A 23,318-nucleotide genomic window follows, 5' to 3' on the forward strand; every position below is an offset into this window, starting at 1 on the left:
GGTGAGGCTATGGTTGTCAGCGCAGAGGAGTGCACTTAGTTGAGGCTCCTGGGGCACTATATATAGGGCTGAGCGTTCCCCTTTGGTGGCAATCCAATTGTCAAACTTTCACAATGTATTCATTGTTACGCTGCGTTTTCAAACCGTTGCTTATTGAGTGGTGCATCAGCAAGATAAATGTTTACTCTGTACATCTATATCGCTCGTGCAGCGAGCATCCACCGCGTGTTGAATGTTCACTCTCTGTAATTCGTCATTGCAAAGCAAAACATCAGGAGTAAATGCTTGGAGAAATAGTTCTACATTAAATGGTATAATTTGCGTGAAATAGACAAGCCCATACACCAATTGCAATATATCCATGATCTAATTCATATGGAACATCTCATATAAACCGCAAAACACTTAAAAAATAAGTTTAATTATCAGAAATTAGTTGTGGCCAGCACCTAGGCTGATTATCTAACTCTGAATGATCTTCATCCGATTGTATTTGGCATCGAATCAGCTCCTCACTTTAGACGGAATCTGTATATGTGTGTAATGTACACTGAAATGTACCAAATAGAGTGTTTAAAACAGATATATGGGCTCGTTAATGTCTTTTCTTCTTGGCAAATGTTGTGATGTATAATTTATAAAACAGAAGTAAGAAGGCAGTTGATTTTTATATTCATTCTTTATGGTTATAGTAAGAGACCCGTTTAATAAATACACTAACGCCTGTACTTTTGTTAAAGGGTGAAAATGGCTTCACTTAAAGCTTTCGTGACTGCAGGAATTCATATTCTTTGGGTCTTTCAGTTTCGATCGCAACACAAGCGTTCGTCATTAGGAAAAGGGTGGTTAGTCTCTAAAGGCAAACTGTTAATAAAGGTTTGAAATGGGCGTAGCCCAAGTGTCAGCAGCATAGGTAGGGCAGCTATTGTTAATGTAAGGGATTAAAAACGGTGTGCCCCAGCATGTAGGGGGGTGCTAGAAGGTGATGTAGGGAGGTGTAAGAGGTGATGGTACTCGATGCGGGCGATGACTATCCTGGTGGTGGGTTTCAACCAATTAAAGGGCTGCCAAGTAATAATTGCAGCTCGCTTTCCAGACTCACACTGTTCACGGTGGAGGTTGCTGCTAGAGGTGATGGTAGTCGTAGAGGGCCACGACGGCACTGGTGGTGGGCTTCCATCTAAGTGGTTTTCGTGTGAAAATGTATGGCAGCCAGATACTTTAAAGGCGTGTTGATTCAATATGTGGAGGGGAAAAAACTAGAGAACCTGGAGACATATCCACATGACCACATGGAGAACAGGCAAACTCTAAATATACAGCAGGCGCCAGGGTCGGGATCGAACCCACGTCCTCCTGTATACTAGTCGAAGTAGTCAACATCTCACGTGAGTAATCACGGGTGATGTAATCAAAACGAATGCTTGTTTTTCCATTCACACATACTGTACGTAGAAAAACAAATTGCATGACTCAGGGGAAGCGTTAAAGCGACATCTCCCAGAGAACTCTTATTATTATCATTAGTATGATTATTATTATCATCACTATTCGTACCGCCGCTGCCAGGTACACCACGGGATTGACACTGTGGAGACCGAGAACGCACTGATATGATGTTTATTCTAGATTTGAAGCTTTCGTGACTGCAAGGATTCATATTCTTAGGTTTTTTCGGTAAAGTCATGTAGGTAAAAAATTAAAATTTATAAAAGTAAAATAAATATAAAAATCACGACGTTTCGGAGGCAACACAAGCTTCCGTCTTCAGGTGGGACAGTCAAAGCACGATAGCTGTATCAAGTGAGAGAAATTACAAGAAAACCATATTTTATATATATATTTGTTGAGGGTGGGAGGAGCGAAGGTAGGCCCTGAATATTATTTTTGTGAGGTTCGGTGCGGCTGAAGCACGCTGTTAGGAATGAGCCTTTGTTGTGTAAACTAGGTGCGGATGATGTAAAGGTACATGTAAAAGGGACTAAGCCTTTTTGTTATGTAGAGATGATGCGGCTTAACTCGCTGCCAGGAAATTAGCCTTTGTTGTGTAGAATGGTTGACTGAGCCTATTATTATGTAGAGGTGGTGCGGCTTAACTCGCTGCCAGAAATTAGTCTTTGTTGTGTAGAATGGTTGACTGAGCTTATTGTTATGTAGAGGTGGTGCGGTTGAAATCGCTGCCAGGAATGCTCCAAATGTGTAGTTAAATCTTTTTTGCATGGTTAATAACATCTTTCCAATGATTACTAAGTTTGTACCCATCATCACGGTTGAAATTATGTCTGTGTTTGTATATTTGGATGGCCTCGTGTACAAACCTTTGATGATAGCCAGGAGGCTTGCAGAGCACCTTAGTCTCGGAAAAGACAATTTCATGAGAGCCCACAGCGTTGTAGCAATGATCGGCAACGGCGGAAGAATCAGTTTTGCCGTGTTTCAGATCTGACTTGTGCTCGCGGACATGATCAGAGATATGACGTTTCGTTTCTCCAATGTAGCAATCACCACAACTGCAACTCAGTTTGTAGACTCCAGGGTATTGTAAGTCAGGAATAACATCTTTCACAGATGGAATTAGATCACGGATTTTATGTACTGTACTGAATCGGACTTGAATCTTATGTTTGTTTAGAATTTTGGAGATATTTTTGGTCACGCCTGCTATGTATGGTAACGTGACAGTTTTGATCGGAGTTTCATGTGGCTGTTTCTGTATGGTGGGAGAAACAGCTTGGCGGATGGTGCGGTCAGAGTATCCGTTCATCCTGAGGGCCCGATGTACATGTCTTAATTCACTGGCCAGGTGGTGTTGGTCAGAAATGCCATGAGCTCTGTGGTATAGCGTTTTGATGAGAGAATTATTTTGAGATGGGTGGTGGTGGGAATCGGGTTTCAAGTAGGAATCTGTGTGGGTGGCTTTCCTGTAGACAGAATGTTCCAAGGATCCGTTAGGTCTCCTCTCAAACAGAAAATCTAAGAATGGTAGTTTACCATCTTTCTCCACTTCCATGGTGAATCTGATGGATGGGTGTCTGGAATTGATGTGGTCCAACAAGTGGTTCAATGCTGGGAGGCCATGTGGCCAAATGACGAAAGTGTCATCCACATACCTCTTCCACAGGGAAGGACGCAGGGTGGATGTCTGGATGGCGTCTGATTCAAACTTTTCCATGAACATGTTGGCTATCACTGGTGACAAGGGGGAGTCCATAGGGGTACCCTCATTCTGTTTGTAGAAGGTGCCATTCCAGGTAAAATAAGTGTTGGTGAGGCAATGCCTAACCAGCGCAGGTACATCCGAATTCAATCCATGTTGGACCAAGTCCTCAATTATTGTTAGGGTGTCAGGTACTGGGACCTTGGTAAACAAGAGATACTACATCAAAACTGACGAGGATATCATCAGGAGATAGTACCATGTCCTTGACCATAGAGACTAATTGGGTTGAATTGAGTACTGCCGAAGAGGTCTTGCCTGTGAAGGGAAGCAGAGTATCTGATATAGTAATACAGTATATAATTTAATGTTGGGTTTGTCTATGGCAGTATATAGTACGGTGTAGACCCGTGTGATGTAAGAGAATAAAGTTTAGCTGGAAGCATATTTTATTTTTTGCGACATAGAATTGTAATGTATTACTTACTGTTAGTAGCTCAGCTCATTGGAGAGTATATTTAGTATACTGATGATACTATGTAGTTTATACTTTAGTTATTTACGTGGTGGTTTAGTTACTGTAGCTACATACTATTAACATTCCTTCCCTTTATTAATGTTACCCCTATCCCCTCCCTAGGATGCTGCTAATCCTGCATAATGTAAGGGCATAATATGACTTTAAACCCCCCGCCAAACCTCCTACGCAATTCACAAGCAGTACTAATCGCATATCTGCATTTCCCATAAATATGCTAAATCCCTCTTGATATGCAAATTATTTTGTCAAGGCGCTCTTCCCCCCTCCATTCCAGCTTAAATAGACGCTCCAAGCCTGGGGTGTGTCATTCAGACTCTGTTTTCTCGACAGACCTGTTCTCCACCTGAGGACGGCTGCTTGCATTGTGGCCGAAACGTCGTGAGAATTATTTTATTATGTTTTATTTGTATTACTTTATTATTTCCATTCTACGTGACTTTAACGAAAGAACCAAAAAGAAGGTGACACCAGTTGGTGCGATTATTCGCAAATGGAAGAAACACAAAAGAACTGTCAATCTCCCTCAGCCTGGGGCTCTATGCAAGATCTCACCTCGTGGAGTTGCAATGATCATGAGAACGGTGAGGAATCAGCCCAGAACTACACAGGAGGATCTTGTCAATGATCTCAAGGCAGCTGGGACCAGTCACCAAGAAAACAGTTGGCAACACTACGCCGTGAAGGACTGAAATCCTGCAGCCCCCTGCTCAAGAAAGCACATATACATGCCCGTCTGAAGTTTGCCAATGAACATCTGAATGATTCAGAGGACAACTGGGTGAAAGTGTTGTGGTCCGATGAGACCAAAATGGAGCTCTTTGGCATAAACTCAACTCGCCATGTTTGGAGGAGGAGGAATGCTGCCTATGACCCCAAGAACACCATCCCCACCGTCAAACATAGAGGTGGAAACATTATGCTTTGGGGGTGTTTTTCTGCTAAGGGGACAGGACAACTTCACCGCATCAAATGGACGATGGACGGGGCCATGTACCGTCAAATCTTGGGTGAGAACCTCCTTCCCTCAGCCAGGGCATTGAAAATGGGTCGTGGATGGGTTTTCCAGCATGACAATGACCCAAAACACACGGCCAAGGCAACAAAGGAGTGGCTCAAGAAGAAGCACATTAAGGTCCTGGAGTGGCCTAGCCAGTCTCCAGACCTTAATCCCATAGAACATCTGTGGAGGGAACTGAAGGTTCGAGTTACCAAACGTCAGCCTCGAAACCTTTATGACTTGGAGAAGATCGGCAAAGAGGAGTGGGACAAAATCCCTCCTGAGATGTGTGCAAACCTGGTGGCCAACTACAAGAAACGTCTGACCTTTGTGATTGCCAACAAGGGTTTTGCCACCAAGTACTAAGTCATGTTTTGCAGAGGGGTCAAATACTTATTTCCCTCATTAAAATTCAAATCAATTTATAACATTTTTGACATGTGTTTTTCTGGATTTTCTTGTTGTTATTCTGTCTCTCACTGTTCAAATAAACCTAGCATTAAAATTATAGATTGATTATTTCTTTGCCAGTGGGAAAACGTACAAAATCATCAGGGGATCAAATACTTTTTCCCTCACTGTACATATAACTTAGCCGAATCGCCATCAGTCTAACTCACCGGACACCACCCGAGGCACAGCCCAGTCACACTCTGGGAATTTTTGTTAAAAATTTAAATGATAAATAAAATACACACACATTTTAATGCGTTATTTGATTTGATATACATTATATGTAGCTTAAACGCAATGGTTTGAGTGCAAGCCAGCAAAGTACAACTCAAAAAGGGGTGAAATTTGCAAACATGACCATATACAAACAATGGTGTTCATCGTAAATAAAAAAAACGTGACAAAACAGCACTTGTATTACCAAACTATGACAACATAGAAGCATTACAATTCTGCACACAACTATAACATTGGTTGTATGCGCGAGATGCTGTTCTTATAGAGTTGCAGGAATCATGATACAAACATGTATTTAATTATTTGCACAAGTACCACGACTGGAAGTCAATGCACACAATTTGAGTAATTAAGCCGGGAGAAGTTACGTTATTGTGTCCAGGTCGACAGGGGCATTTAAATAAGAAATATTTAGAAATGATGCCATTCCAAAAGACGTTACAGGGAAACATTAGGCGCATCCATGATTGACTGTACATACTTGCAAAGACAATATTTACGTGGAGCCACGACCACGGAGCAACTCCGCAAGCACCGCGATTCCCTCCCGGCCCCTTAACTAAACACACACCCGCACACAGCGCACCCACGTAGTGTTCTGGCGGGGGATTGCCTGGCACATTGGGTTTTAATGTGAAGGGCCCCTAGGGGGAGAGTCCCACGGTTTCCCAGTGCCAGGAGATTGGCCGACCCTCACAGGACAGGTTACATTGCGGTGCCCCTAAATTGGATTAAAATTATATGGGCGCAGAAGGAAAAAGTTCACTGGGCCAACAGCAATAAGTTATTCACGACATTGGGAGAGACTGAGGGTGGAATATTAGAAAATAAACTCCTTTAAAAAAGTTATTTTTAAACAACGGTTTTGTTAACTTCGTTTAACTCACTGTGCGGCCCCAGCTGCTACGGCTGGTGCACGACCACCCGCTAGGGGGCCATGAGGGGGAACAGCGCACTCAGGAGACCCTGCGTCACCAGTATCTCTGGCCCAAACTGAGGCAAGACGTGGCCGCCTGGGTACAGGGCTGCCGCACTTGTCAACAGTGTGGACAGAAACTGGCATGGTATCAGGTGCCCCTGATGCCGTTCCGCATCAGCCAGGCGAACCAGCTAGTTGGAGTCGACCTACAGGGGCCATTCCCGCGATCCCACCAAGGCAACCGATATATTCTCGTAGCGGTAGAATATTTCACGTGCTATCCAGTGGCAGTGGCCATCCCCGATAAGACGGCCCTTGTGGTCGCCCGGGCATTTGTGGAGCATTAGTTGCTTCAACATATGGATCCCCAAACGAGGAATTCATAATCCAGAAGGACCGAACCATGTCATAACACCACCCGGCAAACTGGAGGAAGGGAGCCAGCCCGTGGAGCACTTAATGGGGACCCTGCGGGGGGCCCGTGGCTAGGCCTACCAATAGGGGGAGGCCGCACATCAGCGGCAAGAGCGGGGCGCCGCCCCCATGTGGAGCCCCCTTCGACTCAGTGGGCTCTAAGGTATGGCTGCATACCCCACGCGTAGGGGCCAGACAGGTGGGAAGCTGACCACCTACTGGCACGGACCCTAGACCGTGGTGCGGCAGATCTCCTCTTGGATGGTACTGATCCAGGGCGGGGAGAGGGGCCGAGAGACTGTGGTCAATGTCCGCTGACTAAAACCGTGGAGGGCGGCCCCAGCGGGTGAGGCACCCGCTCTTCAGGTACCCCAAAACCTCGGAGCCCCCGCACCCCCCATGCCCCCTATGCCCCCCATGCCCCCTATGCCCCCCATACCCGATGGCACACCTCCGTACATGGGCCCCGCTGGGCCCCAGTTCCCAGCGGACCCCAAACCCGGCAACGAGGCGACGGGCGCGGCGGCACTTATATCCCTACGTCTCTGAGTTTGTTCCCCAGCCAGTGGATGCCGGAAGACGGGAGCTGCCTCTGGAATGGACACGGAGATCGCCGCAGGAGCCTCGGACAGCTCAATCACCACCCACAAAACCGCCAACACGGGCCGGGCGAGTACCACTGACTCCCCGGCGCTACTTGGTTGGAGCGATCCAGGCGAGGTGCTCCAGTCAGCCCGGGATGGGGACAAGCACCTAAAGGGGCTATGTGGTGCCATGACCACGCGATTTCGTCCCGGCCCCTGCACTAACCCTCACGCAGCACACTCACGTAGTGTCCTGGTGGGAGATTGCCTGGCACATCGGATTTTAATCCTAAGGGCCCCTAGAGGGAGAGTCCCATGGATTCCCAGTGCCAGGAGATTGGCATACCCTCACAGGACAGGTTACATTGCGGTGTCCCTAAATTGGCTTTAAATTGAATGGGCGCAGAAGGAAAAGGTTCAGTGGGCCAACCGCAATACGTTATTCACGACATTGTGAGAGGTTGAGGGTGGAATATTAGGCAAAAAGAGCAGACCCATAGACAAGAACTACTGGGCATGGGAGAAGAATTGGTGAGCAGAGCAGCAGCACTCCCTCATGGGAGAAGAAATAAAAAGGAGCGGCAGCACAGGTAAGCGCCCGATTGGCTGCATGGTAAGACGTTAGAGCATATAAAGAGGAGCCGGGGACGATTTTGCTCCCTTGGCTTCAACCACCAGGCGGTCAAGACCCTGTCCCTGCCGTCCAGTCTCTTCGAGCCGCTCACAGCATCCGTGTGATGCCAGCGAGTGCTGCTGCGAGACAGTGATAGGTCAAGTCTTCCCTCACCTCCTCCCTCCGACTCTCTCAGCGTCCGTGGGACGCCGCGAGTCCAGCTTCGAGGGATGTAGTAGGACGTTTGTGTGACTGGGTTCATAGGCAGCGTTAGGCTAGGCTCTCCTCGCAAAATATTCCACCTCCAGGTAGTGTGTATTTGCACCGTTAATAAACTTTAGTTCAGAGTATCGGTGCAGTGTGATTTATGTGTGTATTGGTAGAACCTCGGCATGGTGTCTGCAATTTGTGTGTGGAACGACTGCTTGGGGAGACGGTGTGCACGAGACAGTGAGCAGGGGGCTGCAGTGTTGGCGCCGTGTTGGCAATTTGAGCGCGTGTGTGAGGCGCGCGTGTGTTAAAACATATACGGCCGCTGACGCTCGCGCGTGCTTACGCGCGCGTTTGTGCAAAACGCGCGCCTGCAGTGTGCCACGTGAGTCAATAGTACGGGGGCGGGGTGCGATAAACCCGCTCGCTGCGGACAGCGTGTTTACACAGCGGCAATAGCATTAACGGCGAGGCGTGCGCGTGTATTCATACAGCCCTTTTGCATTAGCCTTTGCGTGCTAGCAGATTAGGTCTTAACCACCCGGAGCGGCGCGCATATTCATACTGCCGCTGTTTCTTTTGATTAGCGCCTTTGTGTAAAATACGCGCTGTGCGTGCATGCCACCGTGTTCGTTTTTGTGGTGGGGTACGTGGGTGTGTGGGAGATAACCCTGGACGGTGGTGAGCCAGCCAATTAGCAATGTCCCTCAGAGAGGGAGCTGGCGCGGGGGGGGGATCACCCGATCAGCGGGGGCACGGCGAAAGGCGGCCGACGAGGAGGGGGAGTGGAGCGGGTGGGGAGGCAGGCGTCGGCCCCCACAGTTATAAAGCCGCAGAGAAACAGCAGGGGACAACTAATCTGAGTCATTTTGTTTGCCTTACAAATGATTCAAATCAGCATTATTAACCGACTTAAAAAAAGGTATTGAATGCTTAGTTACTGCACTAAGAGACCCAAGTCATGAGCAGCGGTTCGCAAAAGTGCAGTTTACCCTCTTGCATACCTGTCAAACTCTTATCAGTGCCTACCTTATTGCAGACTAATTGATACCTTATTGGTCACCCCTTGCCTTTATAAATATCAACGTTCATCCTACAAAGTCCCATCACAAGGGAGGAACGCAAACGAATGGACATTTTTTTCGCCCGTATTGAAACGGCTGTACCCCATATGGACCTGAAAACAACATTTCTCTGTACAAAAATACGGCTAAACCGTAGGGGTTGACATGTATGTGTAGTGTTCCCCGTTCGTTATTGGAAGCTCTGTGATTAGGAAACTGGGTCCGTTAGCTTCACGACAAACTGGGCCTATATAATCGAGTTCCTTATTGATTTGATGAAGGGAATTGGATGCGTGGTTTTCTCTGTGTGATTTGCCTTAAGAAAATCACCGTCATGTTATTGGCCTTCCCTTAAAAGTGATATAACTGTCTTATCTACCAACGGTAGGCATTTATAAACAAAATTAATGAAAATAAAATAAAAACATTTTATTTTATTTTCATTAATTTTGATGTTTTACCTACGTGACTTTACCGAAACAACCTAAGAATATGATTCCTTGCAGTCACGAAAGCTTCCAATCTAGAATTTATAAACAATCCTAAACAATACAACAAAGCACTCAAATGCTGTCCTCATGACCCTCAAGTCCACACTACACAACCCCTTTGACACTTCCAAAAGCCTAAAGAACAATTAAAGATCAGCTGACACGACTCTACAAATTGAACCTTTCGTCTGTTGATGGTCGGCTAATCTCGACGAGCTGTGGCCGATGCACTATGATGCATACGAGCATTCAGGGGTTCAATGCAATCGTCCTCGCTGCGTATTGACATCGTGGAATAGCACTGATGTCGGATTGATTGCTACCCTAGTCACGGAGTACACCCCTGGAAAAATTAGTATCCCAGAAATAAAATATTTAATTGCCTCGGCCATTTTGTATTATTTGCTACACCGGCGTACTGCCATAAGGATTAATTAGCCAATGCAAACAAGACACCGCCTACTGTACAATAACCACTACATACCGTCGTACACTCACCTACGTGTCGGCCGTGACCTGCTATATTTGCGCAGTGGAACCTAGCGTTGTGGCATCGTCATTACACCCATGGGTGACTTTTTCACCGCCCTAAATGGGTCTCCAACGGGGTGGCTAAAATGCGAATCTCATCGCATTGAATGTAGGGACATCTGTTGGGGCTGACGCCCACCTTCCCGCTCCCCGTGAGCGGGCGGGGCGCGGCGTCCACCCCCTCCACTTCCCCCTCCTCCTCGGCCACTTCTCGCCGGGCCACCACCGATCGCGTGATCGCCCCCCCCGCACCAGCGCCCTCTCTGAGGGACATGGCTCGCTTGCTGGCTCACCACCGCCCGGGAGTTATCCCACACACTCCCACATACACCACCACTAATGCGGAGGTGGCTGCGTGCACGCGCGTGCCCGTGCATGCACACGTTGCCCACCACGGCTAGCGCTAAAAATAGCCATGTGAATATGCACCCCTACCCTCCAGTGGATCAGCCTTAATCCGCGTGTACCACTACTGATGCTACACGAAAAGAAGGAGATGACCTGCGGCAGGACCCTGGGTACACGTCTCGCCGTTGAGGCTATTTCTACTGTGTAAACGCGCGTGTGTGAGGCGCGCGTGTGTTAAAACATATACGGCCGCTGACGCTCGCGCGTGCTTACGCGCGCGTTTGTGCAAAACGCGCGCCTGCAGTGTGCCACGTGAGTCAATAGTACGGGGGCGGGGTGCGATAAACCCGCTCGCTGCGGACAGCGTGTTTACACAGCGGCAATAGCATTAACGGCGAGGCGTGCGCGTGTATTCATACAGCCCTTTTGCATTAGCCTTTGCGTGCTAGCAGATTAGGTCTTAACCACCCGGAGCGGCGCGCATATTCATACTGCCGCTGTTTCTTTTGATTAGCGCCTTTGTGTAAAATACGCGCTGTGCGTGCATGCCACCGTGTTCGTTTTTGTGGTGGGGTACGTGGGTGTGTGGGAGATAACCCTGGGCGGTGGTGAGCCAGCCAATTAGCAATGTCCCTCAGAGAGGGAGCTGGCGCGGGGGGGGGGATCACCCGATCAGCGGGGGCACGGCGAAAGGCGGCCGACGAGGAGGGGGAGTGGAGCGGGTGGGGAGGCAGGCGTCGGCCCCCACAGTTATAAAGCCGCAGAGAAACAGCAGGGGACAACTAATCTGAGTCATTTTGTTTGCCTTACAAATGATTCAAATCAGCATTATTAACCGACTTAAAAAAGGTATTGAATGCTTAGTTACTGCACTAAGAGACCCAAGTCATGAGCAGCGGTTCGCAAAAGTGCAGTTTACCCTCTTGCATACCTGTCAAACTCTTATCAGTGCCTACCTTATTGCAGACTAATTGATACCTTATTGGTCACCCCTTGCCTTTATAAATATCAACGTTCATCCTACAAAGTCCCATCACAAGGGAGGAACGCAAACGAATGGACATTTTTTTCGCCCGTATTGAAACGGCTGTACCCCGTATGGACCTGAAAACAACATTTCTCTGTACAAAAATACGGCTAAACCGTAGGGGTTGACATGTATGTGTAGTGTTCCCCGTTCGTTATTGGAAGCTCTGTGATTAGGAAACTGGGTCCGTTAGCTTCACGACAAACTGGGCCTATATAATCGAGTTCCTTATTGATTTGATGAAGGGAATTGGATGCGTGGTTTTCTCTGTGTGATTTGCCTTAAGAAAATCACCGTCATGTTATTGGCCTTCCCTTAAAAGTGATATAACTGTCTTATCTACCAACGGTAGGCATTTATAAACAAAATTAATGAAAATAAAATAAAAACATTTTATTTTATTTTCATTAATTTTGATGTTTTACCTACGTGACTTTACCGAAACAACCTAAGAATATGATTCCTTGCAGTCACGAAAGCTTCCAATCTAGAATTTATAAACAATCCTAAACAATACAACAAAGCACTCAAATGCTGTCCTCATGACCCTCAAGTCCACACTACACAACCCCTTTGACACTTCCAAAAGCCTAAAGAACAATTAAAGATCAGCTGACACGACTCTACAAATTGAACCTTTCGTCTGTTGATGGTCGGCTAATCTCGACGAGCTGTGGCCGATGCACTATGATGCATACGAGCATTCAGGGGTTCAATGCAATCGTCCTCGCTGCGTATTGACATCGTGGAATAGCACTGATGTCGGATTGATTGCTACCCTAGTCACGGAGTACACCCCTGGAAAAAATAGTATCCCAGAAATAAAATATTTAATTGCCTCGGCCATTTTGTATTATTTGCTACACCGGCGTACTGCCATAAGGATTAATTAGCCAATGCAAACAAGACACCGCCTACTGTACAATAACCACCACATACCGTCGTACACTCACCTACGTGTCGGCCGTGACCTGCTATATTTGCGCAGTGGAACCTAGCGTTGTGGCATCGTCATTACACCCATGGGTGACTTTTTCACCGCCCTAAATGGGTCTCCAACGGGGTGGCTAAAATGCGAATCTCATCGCATTGAATGTAGGGACATCTGTTGGGGCTGACGCCCACCTTCCCGCTCCCCGTGAGCGGGCGGGGCGCGGCGTCCACCCCCTCCACTTCCCCCTCCTCCTCGGCCACTTCTCGCCGGGCCACCACCGATCGCGTGATCGCCCCCCCCGCACCAGCGCCCTCTGAGGGACATGGCTCGCTTGCTGGCTCACCACCGCCCGGGAGTTATCCCACACACTCCCACATACACCACCACTAATGCGGAGGTGGCTGCGTGCACGCGCGTGCCCGTGCATGCACACGTTGCCCACCACGGCTAGCGCTAAAAATAGCCATGTGAATATGCACCCCTACCCTCCAGTGGATCAGCCTTAATCCGCGTGTACCACTACTGATGCTACACGAAAAGAAGGAGATGACCTGCGGCAGGACCCTGGGTACACGTCTCGCCGTTGAGGCTATTTCTACTGTGTAAACGCGCCACGTAAAACACACTGTGTAAACACGCACGCGAGTGCAAGCACGCGGTAACGATGACGGTTGTATAGATGGTAATCTATGCCCACCTCACACACCCAACCCGAGCTGACACCCTGCAGCCCCGCGCTCGCTCTCTCACGCACCCCACCCCGCACGCAGTCGCTCCACTCAAAAAATCACAGACACCACGCTCAAGTTCACCCACACACACAGATATCACACTACACTGATCTTCTGAACGGAAGTTTATTAATGGCGCGTCTATAGAAAACCCTGTGTGGCCCGGAGTAAATATTGTATGAGCAGCGCCTAGCCTATCCCTATTCAATCCCTGGGTGTACCCCCACTCTACTTCTCACCTCGCAGACGCACTCCCGGTGTCGCACAGACGCGGTGAGAGTCGGAGGGACGGGATCCGAGAGGTCTCTGCCTGGGGTCGAGTCGTAGCAGCACTCGCTAGCGTCTCTCGGACGCTGCGAGCGGCTGGAAGTCGAACCGGGCAGCTGAACAGCTGGAGGAGAACTACCCATCGTTTATCTGCTCCTTCCTTTTATGCCCTCGGAATCCAAAGATCAGGGTCACGTGGTGTTATCCTTCGCGGCCAATCGGGTGCCTACCTTTCGATTTTAAACCGATGCCCCGCCCCTACCTGTAGCGTTGCTTCCCATTACGCCTCGATCCATTGTCTACGCACCCATCCTCCCCACCCCGGACTCAACCGGTTTGATCTGGGTGGCCGTCCCGCGGAATACACCTGCAGTGGGTCCAGGAAATTTCCTCCCACCTCCTCTTATGCGCTGCTCGCACAGTGTTTGCCCTCGAGGCCCTATCTCCCTATGCTGCGAGTGTCTCATTGCGGTTAGCCCTGTGAGCTTCGTCACGCCCATACATTTTAAGCCAATTCACGGGGGCCGCAATGCAATTTGGCCTGGGGGGGGGGGTCGGCCAATCTCCTGGCAATGGGAAACCTTGGGACATCCCCGCTAGGGGCCCCTCGGGTAAAAACCCATGGTACCAGGTAAAACCCCCCGTCCCCCACGAAACACTACGTGGGTGCGTGTGTGGGCTTAGTGGGTGTGTGCGTGCATTCGTGTGGAGAAGTGCGAGGGGATGGCGGCACCGGCGGAGTTGCTCCGTTGCTGTGGCACTACACATCTCTCACTCGGACACCTTCAGAGCTACCCCGAGACCTCCCCGAGGTACAAATCAGACTGTGGTGTTGCATCGGTTTCTAATATGAACAACTTAAAATGGTATCTTCATTTGTCCATTCATGTTATATTTTAATTTTTTTTAAACACAACAAAACAATGTATAGAAAATTATTTTATTAGAAAAATTATTTATCATCTCCAGCTGATTGGTGGGACGGAGCCCCAACGCCTCTAGTGGACGAACCGCGCCTGGTTGTGAAACCAAAATATAGTTTGTAACTAATTGAGTGTTTCATGCTTCATCACCCTGGCGCAGAAGATCAAATAGCATCATTAAAATAACGTTCACTTCATTCATATGAACATCACACATCAGGTTGCATATTCAAAAATCTTCATTGTACGCTGTGTGAAATTGGGAGAGCAACGCGAGTTAGACATCTGCTTTGTGGACATGTTAAACAGCATACATATATAAAATATGAACCCATCACATTTATTCTGTTGTTGTTGACCTCGGCATCTACAACGGTGCACGGTTCACCGTGTACAAACATGGAAACAGCAGCCATAATGCAGGTATTGCCATAATGCAGGTATTGGTGGTCTATGCAAACATGAATCCTTGTAAAAAAAGGTGTCAGTTTTGTTGCCAGATAGAAGGGTAAAAAACCAATTATCATATATTTTTACTGGTAAATGAGGTTCCAATGGTGTAAATGCTTACCGCGAGCTCTCATACTCTGATGGTGCATTGTTTTTGAGTTGTGCGCCTTTTAGCGTCATCTGTTCCAATCCATGTGAGACTAGGCTCTAAGGAAAGCTGTCTCGGGTGTAGACCAATTAACTTCAAGGACAGTGCATATATGATCAAAGTTATGTTTTTTGTTTGCATTATGGCTGCAGGTATTGTGGTCTATGCAAACATGACTCCTTGTAAAAATAAAGTGTCAGTTTTGTTGCCAGATAGAAGAGTTAAAAAACAATTATCATATTGTTTACTGGCGAATGAGGTTCCAATGGTGGAATAGCAAAGCAATTAAATTAACGTTTTTACATCAGCATTTTTGTCTAAGTTCGGGGTTTGTCGGAACTGTATGAAAATGGTGAGTAATACTTATTTTTTATTTATAAAAAATATATATATGGTACTGATGCAACTCGTGTTTTTTTGATAAGACTTGTACAGTCCCGAAAGGATAAATGCAGGCACCCTAAGGACAAAGCCGTGGATCAGGACAAATATGATCCAAAGGAAATTAAGTAATGGTTTAAATGTAAATATAATTAATATATTTACAACACAACTGATCTAAAAAAAAATTATTATAAATTTGCAAATGTTATTTTGTATTTTGCAGGGGGAATTGTTAAGGAAATAGATTTTCTTTATAGATTTTTACATTTAAATTATTCATTAATATCTATTGTTGAAACCCAAAATTCGATTAATAGTCACCTAAAAAAGAAATCGAGTTTGCCCTGGCTAATACACCTGTAGAGAATATGTACATTTTGAACATCAGGAGGACCTGGGAAAGAGAGCAATATATACTGCAGGGACATCTGTACCCGAGATCAAACGTGGGAAAAATTGTATAGGCCAATCGCTGAACAAACGCAAACAAAGTATTTCCACGCCATGTGTCGCTAACATCATTGCAGAAAATCGAGCTGGAAGGTAGGCAGCAGCAAAGAAAACAAAACAAAAATACCTCAGTTAGAGGAATTATTGAAACATCAAGTGTTGACACATTTCAACCTAAACAAACAGCCAATCAAAGAGACAAAATAAGGGCAAAGGCAAAAAAAGACTGGTCAAGAAAAGTCTTGCAGTTTCTGCAGTGAAATAAACTATTGATAAATATGGGAAAATCGAAGTGGTGCCAGCTTCTGAAATGTATGTTTCTATTACTGAGTTTACAGAGGAAGTTAGATAGAATGTGAAAGCGGCCTTTAAAATAGTTTTGTAGCATTAATGTTTCGTAATTTTCTGATGTTAATATTTTTGATTATTGATAAAATATTACGAAGTTTGTACTTTTTTATGTTTGTAATGAACTCTGTGTGAGCAGGGATAGAGCACAGATCAAGCACGGATCGCGCTCCCATCGAGTATGGATCGAGATCCCATCGAGCACCGATCGAGATCTGATGGAACACGGATAGCACCGATCGAGTTATGACATTTTGAATACATGTGTCTATGTGTTTGAGCATGGATCGAGCATGGATTGATCTGTGATATTTTGATTACCTGTGTCTGTGTTCTGGCATGGAGCAAGCTATCATATTTTAATTACCGGTGTCTATGTGTTCCAGCATGGATCAAGCTGTGGTATTTTGGATACCTGTGTGTATGTGTTCGAGCATGGATCGAGCATGGAAGCAAGCTGTGATATTTTGATTACCTGTGTATATGTGTTCAGGCACAGATAAAGCTGTGAAATGTTTAATAACTGTTGGATTTTACTGTGAATTAGGACGAGAGTCTAACCACTGTTGGATGAAGTTTTCTCCATGCCGTGTTGGTTACTGGGTTTGTTGAACTATACCTCACCATGCTGCTCAATGCAAAGTGTGCCTAAGAATATGAATTTGCTACTGGTTTTCGCCATATTTGGGTATCGAACTCAGGTTATGGATTCATATTGCAGTGCACTAACCACTGCTCATCTCGTATATATGTTTTATAGTTGTGATATTCAGCGATATATGATTAGACCAACAAACACACCCGTTGGTACCATTGTCAGGCATCACAAGAAACCTCATACTCTCAGAGAGGTAATGCTCATCCAATCAATTTATTGTACAGAAAACCAATACAATTATTTTCCAACTTTGAAGATTGTTCAGCACGAGTTTAGACCGTTACATGTTTTGTTTAACCTCGGTGAGCTGCAGCAAAGCATTCAGAATCGTCGGATGCAGCGCACCGACTGCATGGTGGGGCTCATTGCGCCGTACTCGCAGCACTTGCGGTAGTCGCCCTTCTCCAGCAGGTACTGGCGCCCGCGGTAGTGCGGCTCCTCGTACCCCACCCAGGCGCCGTCGTGCACCCTCACAGAGCGCACCTCTCTCATGCTGAAGCGGTCGTGCAGGTGTGAGCAGTCTTCGGTCAGCTCCATGGTTTGCCCACCGAAGTCATCATGCTGATACATGGCAATGCGGAAGTTGGGACTGTTTTGCTGAAAGAAGGGAACAAACGCACACACAAACAGGGTTTTAGATTCCATGCGTGGGGTTTCGCAGCCAATGTTATGCTTCGTAATGGATTTTGTTTGGGGGGGTTAGGCCCCGTAATGACCTCACCGGACGGTAGCCAGACAAGATATCACGTGCACACTTTTCCTGTGAGAATGTTTAATCAACCTGACGAGTGAAATGAAACAATAATGCATTGCGCGTGAAAACTGTGGTGCACGTGGCAAAATCATTTCATTGGATATATCCCGGTGGATATATCAGCATTGTTAAATCTTACTTTTTTTTAAACAATTGAATTAAAAAAATAACTCGAGGGCTCTCAGTTACTTCCAAATCAGCTTCGTGTCGTTATTATTCGCTGTGATTTTTATTTAGAAATTTACTTATTGGAACATTTCACTTGGAAAATCCTTTGAGGTTGAAACGTATCATTGCAAAGGTGTCCATGGTGTCAATAAAAACATAGTTGCTGAACACAGGAGGAAAAGCCAAGCAGACAACAACACATATTAATTGCGAGCTGAGATAGAGCCAATGTGGTGCTCAAACCAAACGCATGAACAATAAAATACCGCATAACCCTGCATGTTTGAGTATTTCAAGTTCGTTTAAATGACAATGCAAAGGTGAAAAACATAGAATCGATCTATGAGCAGCAACACAAATAATAGTCGACTCCATACGAAATAAGTACAATAATACAGGTCTACAAATCGCTTCATGGTCTTGTCCCACCATATCTTGCCAATCGTTTATCTTTCTAAGTCCCCTTCTTGCCCTCCACGTTCTCAATCTTTGCTGTCGCTCTCTGTTCCTCCATCTTCTTGCGCTCAATCCACGCTTTCGCTATTTTTCTCTTCTTGCCCCCCATTCACTGGAACAAACTTCCACATTAAGCGGTCACCTTCGCTCACTCAGTTTCTGCTATCTCTCTCAAAACTCAATTATTGTTCTTTAGCTCACCACACAACCCGTTAACCCCCCCCGGCCCCCTCATAACCACCACAGTTACTGAACAGCAGCATTACATGGCTACCACACATTCCCCATTCATTCAATCCACCATTATTCACTGTCATCAATTCGCTTTTACCGAATTCACGAATCACAGATTTGCCTCATTGGTTCATCTCATCTATTTAATTCACCTCACCTACCACCGTGACATTCACGTACGTTGTACCGTTGTTAATTAATCGTAAAGCGCCTTAGTTTAGGCGCTTTTAAAAATTCCAGTAGGATGAGATAAACGTAGGAAGTCATCACTCCGGAGGTCACACTATTCCTTCAGCTCCTTCCCCCTCCCCACCCCATGTGCACTGGCCGCACGTTGGGATACTCACACCACGGATGGTTCTGCAAGAGCCGATGTGGTCGTTGTGTGCCATCCAGCGCTGGTACTCGGGGTACTCCCCGGGCTCCATGATGTACATGTTGCCCTTGTGGTCCGGACGCTCGTAGATGACCCAGGCGCCGCCCTCCACGCGGACCGAGTTGCAGCGGCTCAGATTCGACGCCAGGTTCATGCAGTCCTGGCTGGACTCAAAGCGGCGGCCCTTGAAGTCCCGCTCCTCGAAGAAGATGATCTGCGATGCGCAGCCGAGTGTGGGGCACACACACCGGATTTCACGAAACGTTAAAGGCTGTGAAGTTGCTGCTTAGTGAACTTACACGTAGAATGATAGGTGTATTAAATATTATGTTTATATAGTACTTTATATCGTACTGTACTGCCATTCAGACGAAAGGAAGTTTTCAATATTTTGACGAATTGGCTTTCGTCTGAGAAAATCTTCCGTTTCTTTTCCGTGACTGTGAAAAAGAAACCACCACTCTGCTATAATGTCTACAAACATGTTCAAATCTAATTACAATTTGATTTTGTTTAGCCACGTGAAAACCGTTGATGCCAAGATGAGTCTCATTTTCAAGAGTAACCTGGGCCACCGAATTACAAAAACAAGAGCATGAAAAAACAAGTTCAACAATGAAGCAAATAGAATTAGAGAATGAAAAACCCCCAAATGTTACTCTTCATTAAAATTAAAATATTGTTAGTCTGATTTAGAATTCACCAACAAAAGCCTCTCGCAGTGAATATAAATACATTTTCAGAAACAGCACCCGTGTGTTTGGGTGTGATACTAGATTGTACTCACACAAATTGCCTTAGTAATAGATTTAAATGTCTGCTTATGTGTCACGTATTTTCTCCGTGTCAGTTGAGACCCTGGGACACCCTTAACAAAGAAAAGTTCCATCTCGAGGGATTTCAAGGTAAAATATAACACCCAGGATTTGAACCTATGTGGCCATACTTGCTGTACAGTGTGAATCAACAGCAATGCCACGGATCCTGGGTGCGTACTCAGTGAGTGAGTAGTTACAATGGTGAACGCTGTGCGAAATCTGTGTGTATGATTGTGACACGCTGTATATAGGTGAAGGCACACATATTGCTTGTTCTTATTAGCAAACCAAATGTATGTACTTTCAAACAACCACCTCTTCATCCAAACTCATATTGACAATACAATGGCGTGTACCGTTTACGTAAACACGATGCTCAGCTGAATTGTGGTGTATTACCAACACACCGATACTTTACCACTTCACCTTTTTCATGGTGAGGCTATGGTTGTCAGCGCAGAGGAGTGCACTTAGTTGAGGCTGCCGGGGCACTATATATAGGGCTGAGCGTTCCCTTTTGGTGGCAATCCAATTGTCAACCTCTCAGAATGCATTCATTGTTATGCTGCGTTTAGCAAACCGTTGCTTATTGAGTGATGCATCAGCAAGATAAATGCTTAATCTGTACGTCTATATCGCTCGTGCAGCGAGCATCCAGCGCGTGTTGAATGTTCACTCTCTGTAATTAGTCATTGCGAAGCTAAACATGAGGAGTAAATGCTTGGAGAAATAGTTCTACATTAAATGGTATAATTTGCGTGATATAGACAAGCCCATACACCAATTGCAATATACCCATTATCTAATTCATATGGAACATATCATATAAACCGCAAACACGTAAAAAACAAGTTTAATTGTGAGAAATTATTTGTGGTCAGCACCTAGGTTGATTATCTTACTCTGAATGATCTTCATCCGATTATCTTTGGCATCGAATCAGCTACTCGCTTTAGACTGAATCTGTATATGTGTGATGTACACTGAAATGTACCACATAGAGTGTTTAAAACACATATATGGGCCCGTTAATGTAATTTTTTCTTCTGTGATGTATATTTTATAAAACAAAAGAAGACAGTTGATTGTTTATATTAATTTAATTGTTTTTGATTTGATGCTTTCGTGACTGCAGGAATCCCACCTGATGATGGACGCTGTGTTGTGCCCGAAACGTTGTGATTTATTTTATTTTATACCTATGTGACGGCAGGAATCCATACTTTTTGATTTTTTCGGTAAGGTCACGTAGGTATAAAATAAAATGAATCACGACGTTTCGGGCGCAACACAAGCGTCCGTCATCAGGTGGGAAAGCCGGGATTTAGTTTATTTTATGCCTACCTGACTTTACCGAAAGAACCAAAGAGTATCATTTGAGATATGGTTATAGTAAGAGACCCGTTAAATAAATACACTAATGTCTGTTCTTTTGCCAAAGGGTTAAATGTCTTGACTTAAAGCTTTCGTAACTGCAGGAATTCACATTCTTTGGGTCTTTCGGTAATGTCACGTAAATAGCTTCAAAGTAAATAACAAAAAAACGACGACGTTTCGATCGCAACACAAGCGGTCACCATCAGGAAAAGGGAGGTTAGCCTCTAAAGGCAAACTGTTTATAAAGGTTTAAAATGGGCGTAGCCCAAGTGTCAGCAGCATTGGTGGGGCAGCTAATGTTAATGTTAGGGATTAAGAACGGTGTGCCCCAGCATGTAGGGGGTGCTCGAAGGTGATGTATTGAGATGTAAGAGGTGATGGTACTCGTAGAGGGTGACGACGACGCTGGTGGTGTGTTTCCACCAATTAAATGGTTGCCAAGTAATCATTGCACCTCGCTTTACACACTCACACTGTTGACGGTGGAGGTTGCTGCTAGAGGTGATGGTACTCGTAGAGGGCCACGACCGCACTGGTGATGGGATCCAACCAATAAAGGGCTACTGCTAGTGGTGATGGTAGTAGTGGGCAGTGATGGTCCCGGTGGTGGGCTTCCACCAATTAAAGGGCTGCCAGGTCTAACATGGAAACATTAGACCCAGTTATGACTTAAACTGGTTAATAACGTCCTTCCAGTGATTGCTAAGTTTGTACCCATCTTCTTGGTTGAAATTGTGTCTATGTCTGTATATATGGATGGCTTCATGAACGAATCTTTGTTGATAGCAAAGTACCTTCCATCTTAGGTAAACCATTTTCGTGTGAGCCCACCACATTAAAACAATGAATAGCCACGGCCTAGGTATTAGTGCTACCGTGTTTCAGATCTGTCTTATGTTCACGAACATGGTCAGAGACATGTCGCTTAGTTTCCCCAACGTAACTACTGCCACAGACACAGCTTAGTTTGTAGACGCCGGGGTATTGCATGTCAAGGATCACATGTTTCACAGATGGGATCAGATCACGAATTTTATGTACTGTGTTAAATAGAACCTGGATCTGGTGTTTGCTCATAATTTTGGAAATATTTTTGGTGACCCCTGCTAAGTATGGCAAGGTGATGATTTTGATTGGGTCCTCAGATGGTTCTATCCCAACGGTTGGGGTGATAGCTTTATGGATTGTGTAGTCCATTCTTCTTAAGAAATTGGTGTACGTGTTCTAGTTCCCTGGCTAGGTGATGATGGTCGGAATTACATCGAGCTCTATGGTGTAGAGTTTTGATGAGGGAATTCTTCTGGGATGGATGGTTGTGGGAGTCAGGTTTTAGGTAGGCACCTGTATGGGTTGATTTCCTGTAGACAGAGTGGCTCATTGAGCCATTTGGTCTCTTTTCGTTAAAACATTCAAGAATAGTAGCTTGCCATAATTTTCCACCTCCATGGTGATTTTGATGGCTGGGTGTATGGAATTGATGTGGTTGAGGAATTGGTTCATAGCTGGTCGGCCATGTGGCCAGATGACGAACGTGTCATCTCCGTACCTCTTCTACAAGGACGGACGTAGAGTGGATGCCTGGATGGCGTCTATCTCAAAATTTTCCGTGAAAACATTGGCTACAACCGGAGCTAAGGGAGAACCCATTGGGGTACCTTTTTGTTATCAGATCACGGATTTTGTGTACTGTATTGAACCGGACCTGGATCTTGTGTTTGTTTAGAACGGCAGCTTTTGTGACTGCAAGGATTCATACTCTTTGGTTTTTTCGGTAAAGTCACGTAGGTAAAACAATAAATTAAATTAAATAAATGAAAACAACTAAATTAAATCACGATGTTTCAGAGGCAACACAAGCTTCCTTCATAAGGTGTAAAAAAAGGCACAGCAAAATAACTGTAGCGAGAGTTATTTGTGATGAGACATTGTTATATAGGGTAATATGAGGGGGAGGAGCCAAGGTGGACGGGCGCAGGATGGGGGGGGGGGGGTGTGGGTGGAGCCAGGAAGGTGAAGGTGAAGGAGATACTTCACGACGGAGCCAAGGATTGGGGAGGGTGGATGCAGAGCGGGGGACGAGCGCAGGATGGGGGGGGGGTAGAGCCTTGAAGGTGAAGGAGATACTACATGACGGAGCCACGGATGGGGGAGGGGGGACGCAGAGCGGGGGAGAGTAGCGGTTGAGGTTTAAAATGGTTAATCACATCTTTCCAATGATTGCTTAATTTGAATCCATCTTCTCGTTTAAAGTTACGT

The 23,318-nt window shown here is 45.9% G+C and overlaps 1 protein-coding gene across 1 annotated transcript; it reads right to left on the reverse strand.

Moving 5' to 3' along the window:
* Positions 1-17,200: 17,200 nt before the first annotated feature.
* Positions 17,201-21,863, reverse strand: LOC144933934 (gamma-crystallin S-like). The gene is made up of 3 exons (XM_078859254.1): positions 21,857-21,863; positions 18,839-19,149; positions 17,201-17,476 (listed from the first exon to the last, which is right to left on the reverse strand). Exons 1-3 carry the CDS (start codon positions 21,861-21,863, stop codon positions 17,201-17,203), a joined length of 594 nt encoding a protein of 197 aa, XP_078715380.1.
* Positions 21,864-23,318: the final 1,455 nt, after the last annotated feature.

This window comes from Lampetra fluviatilis, chromosome 8, assembly GCF_964198595.1.
Source record: "Lampetra fluviatilis chromosome 8, kcLamFluv1.1, whole genome shotgun sequence".
Classification (NCBI taxonomy): Eukaryota; Metazoa; Chordata; class Hyperoartia; order Petromyzontiformes; family Petromyzontidae; genus Lampetra; species Lampetra fluviatilis.

Excerpts from the sequence above, each read along its gene's own strand:
- LOC144933934 (XM_078859254.1), bottom strand. Across the intron at positions 17,477-18,838 it reads CTTGCAGAACCATCCGTGGT|CAAAACAGTCCCAACTTCCG; the intron begins GTGAGTATCCCA and ends CCCTTCTTTCAG.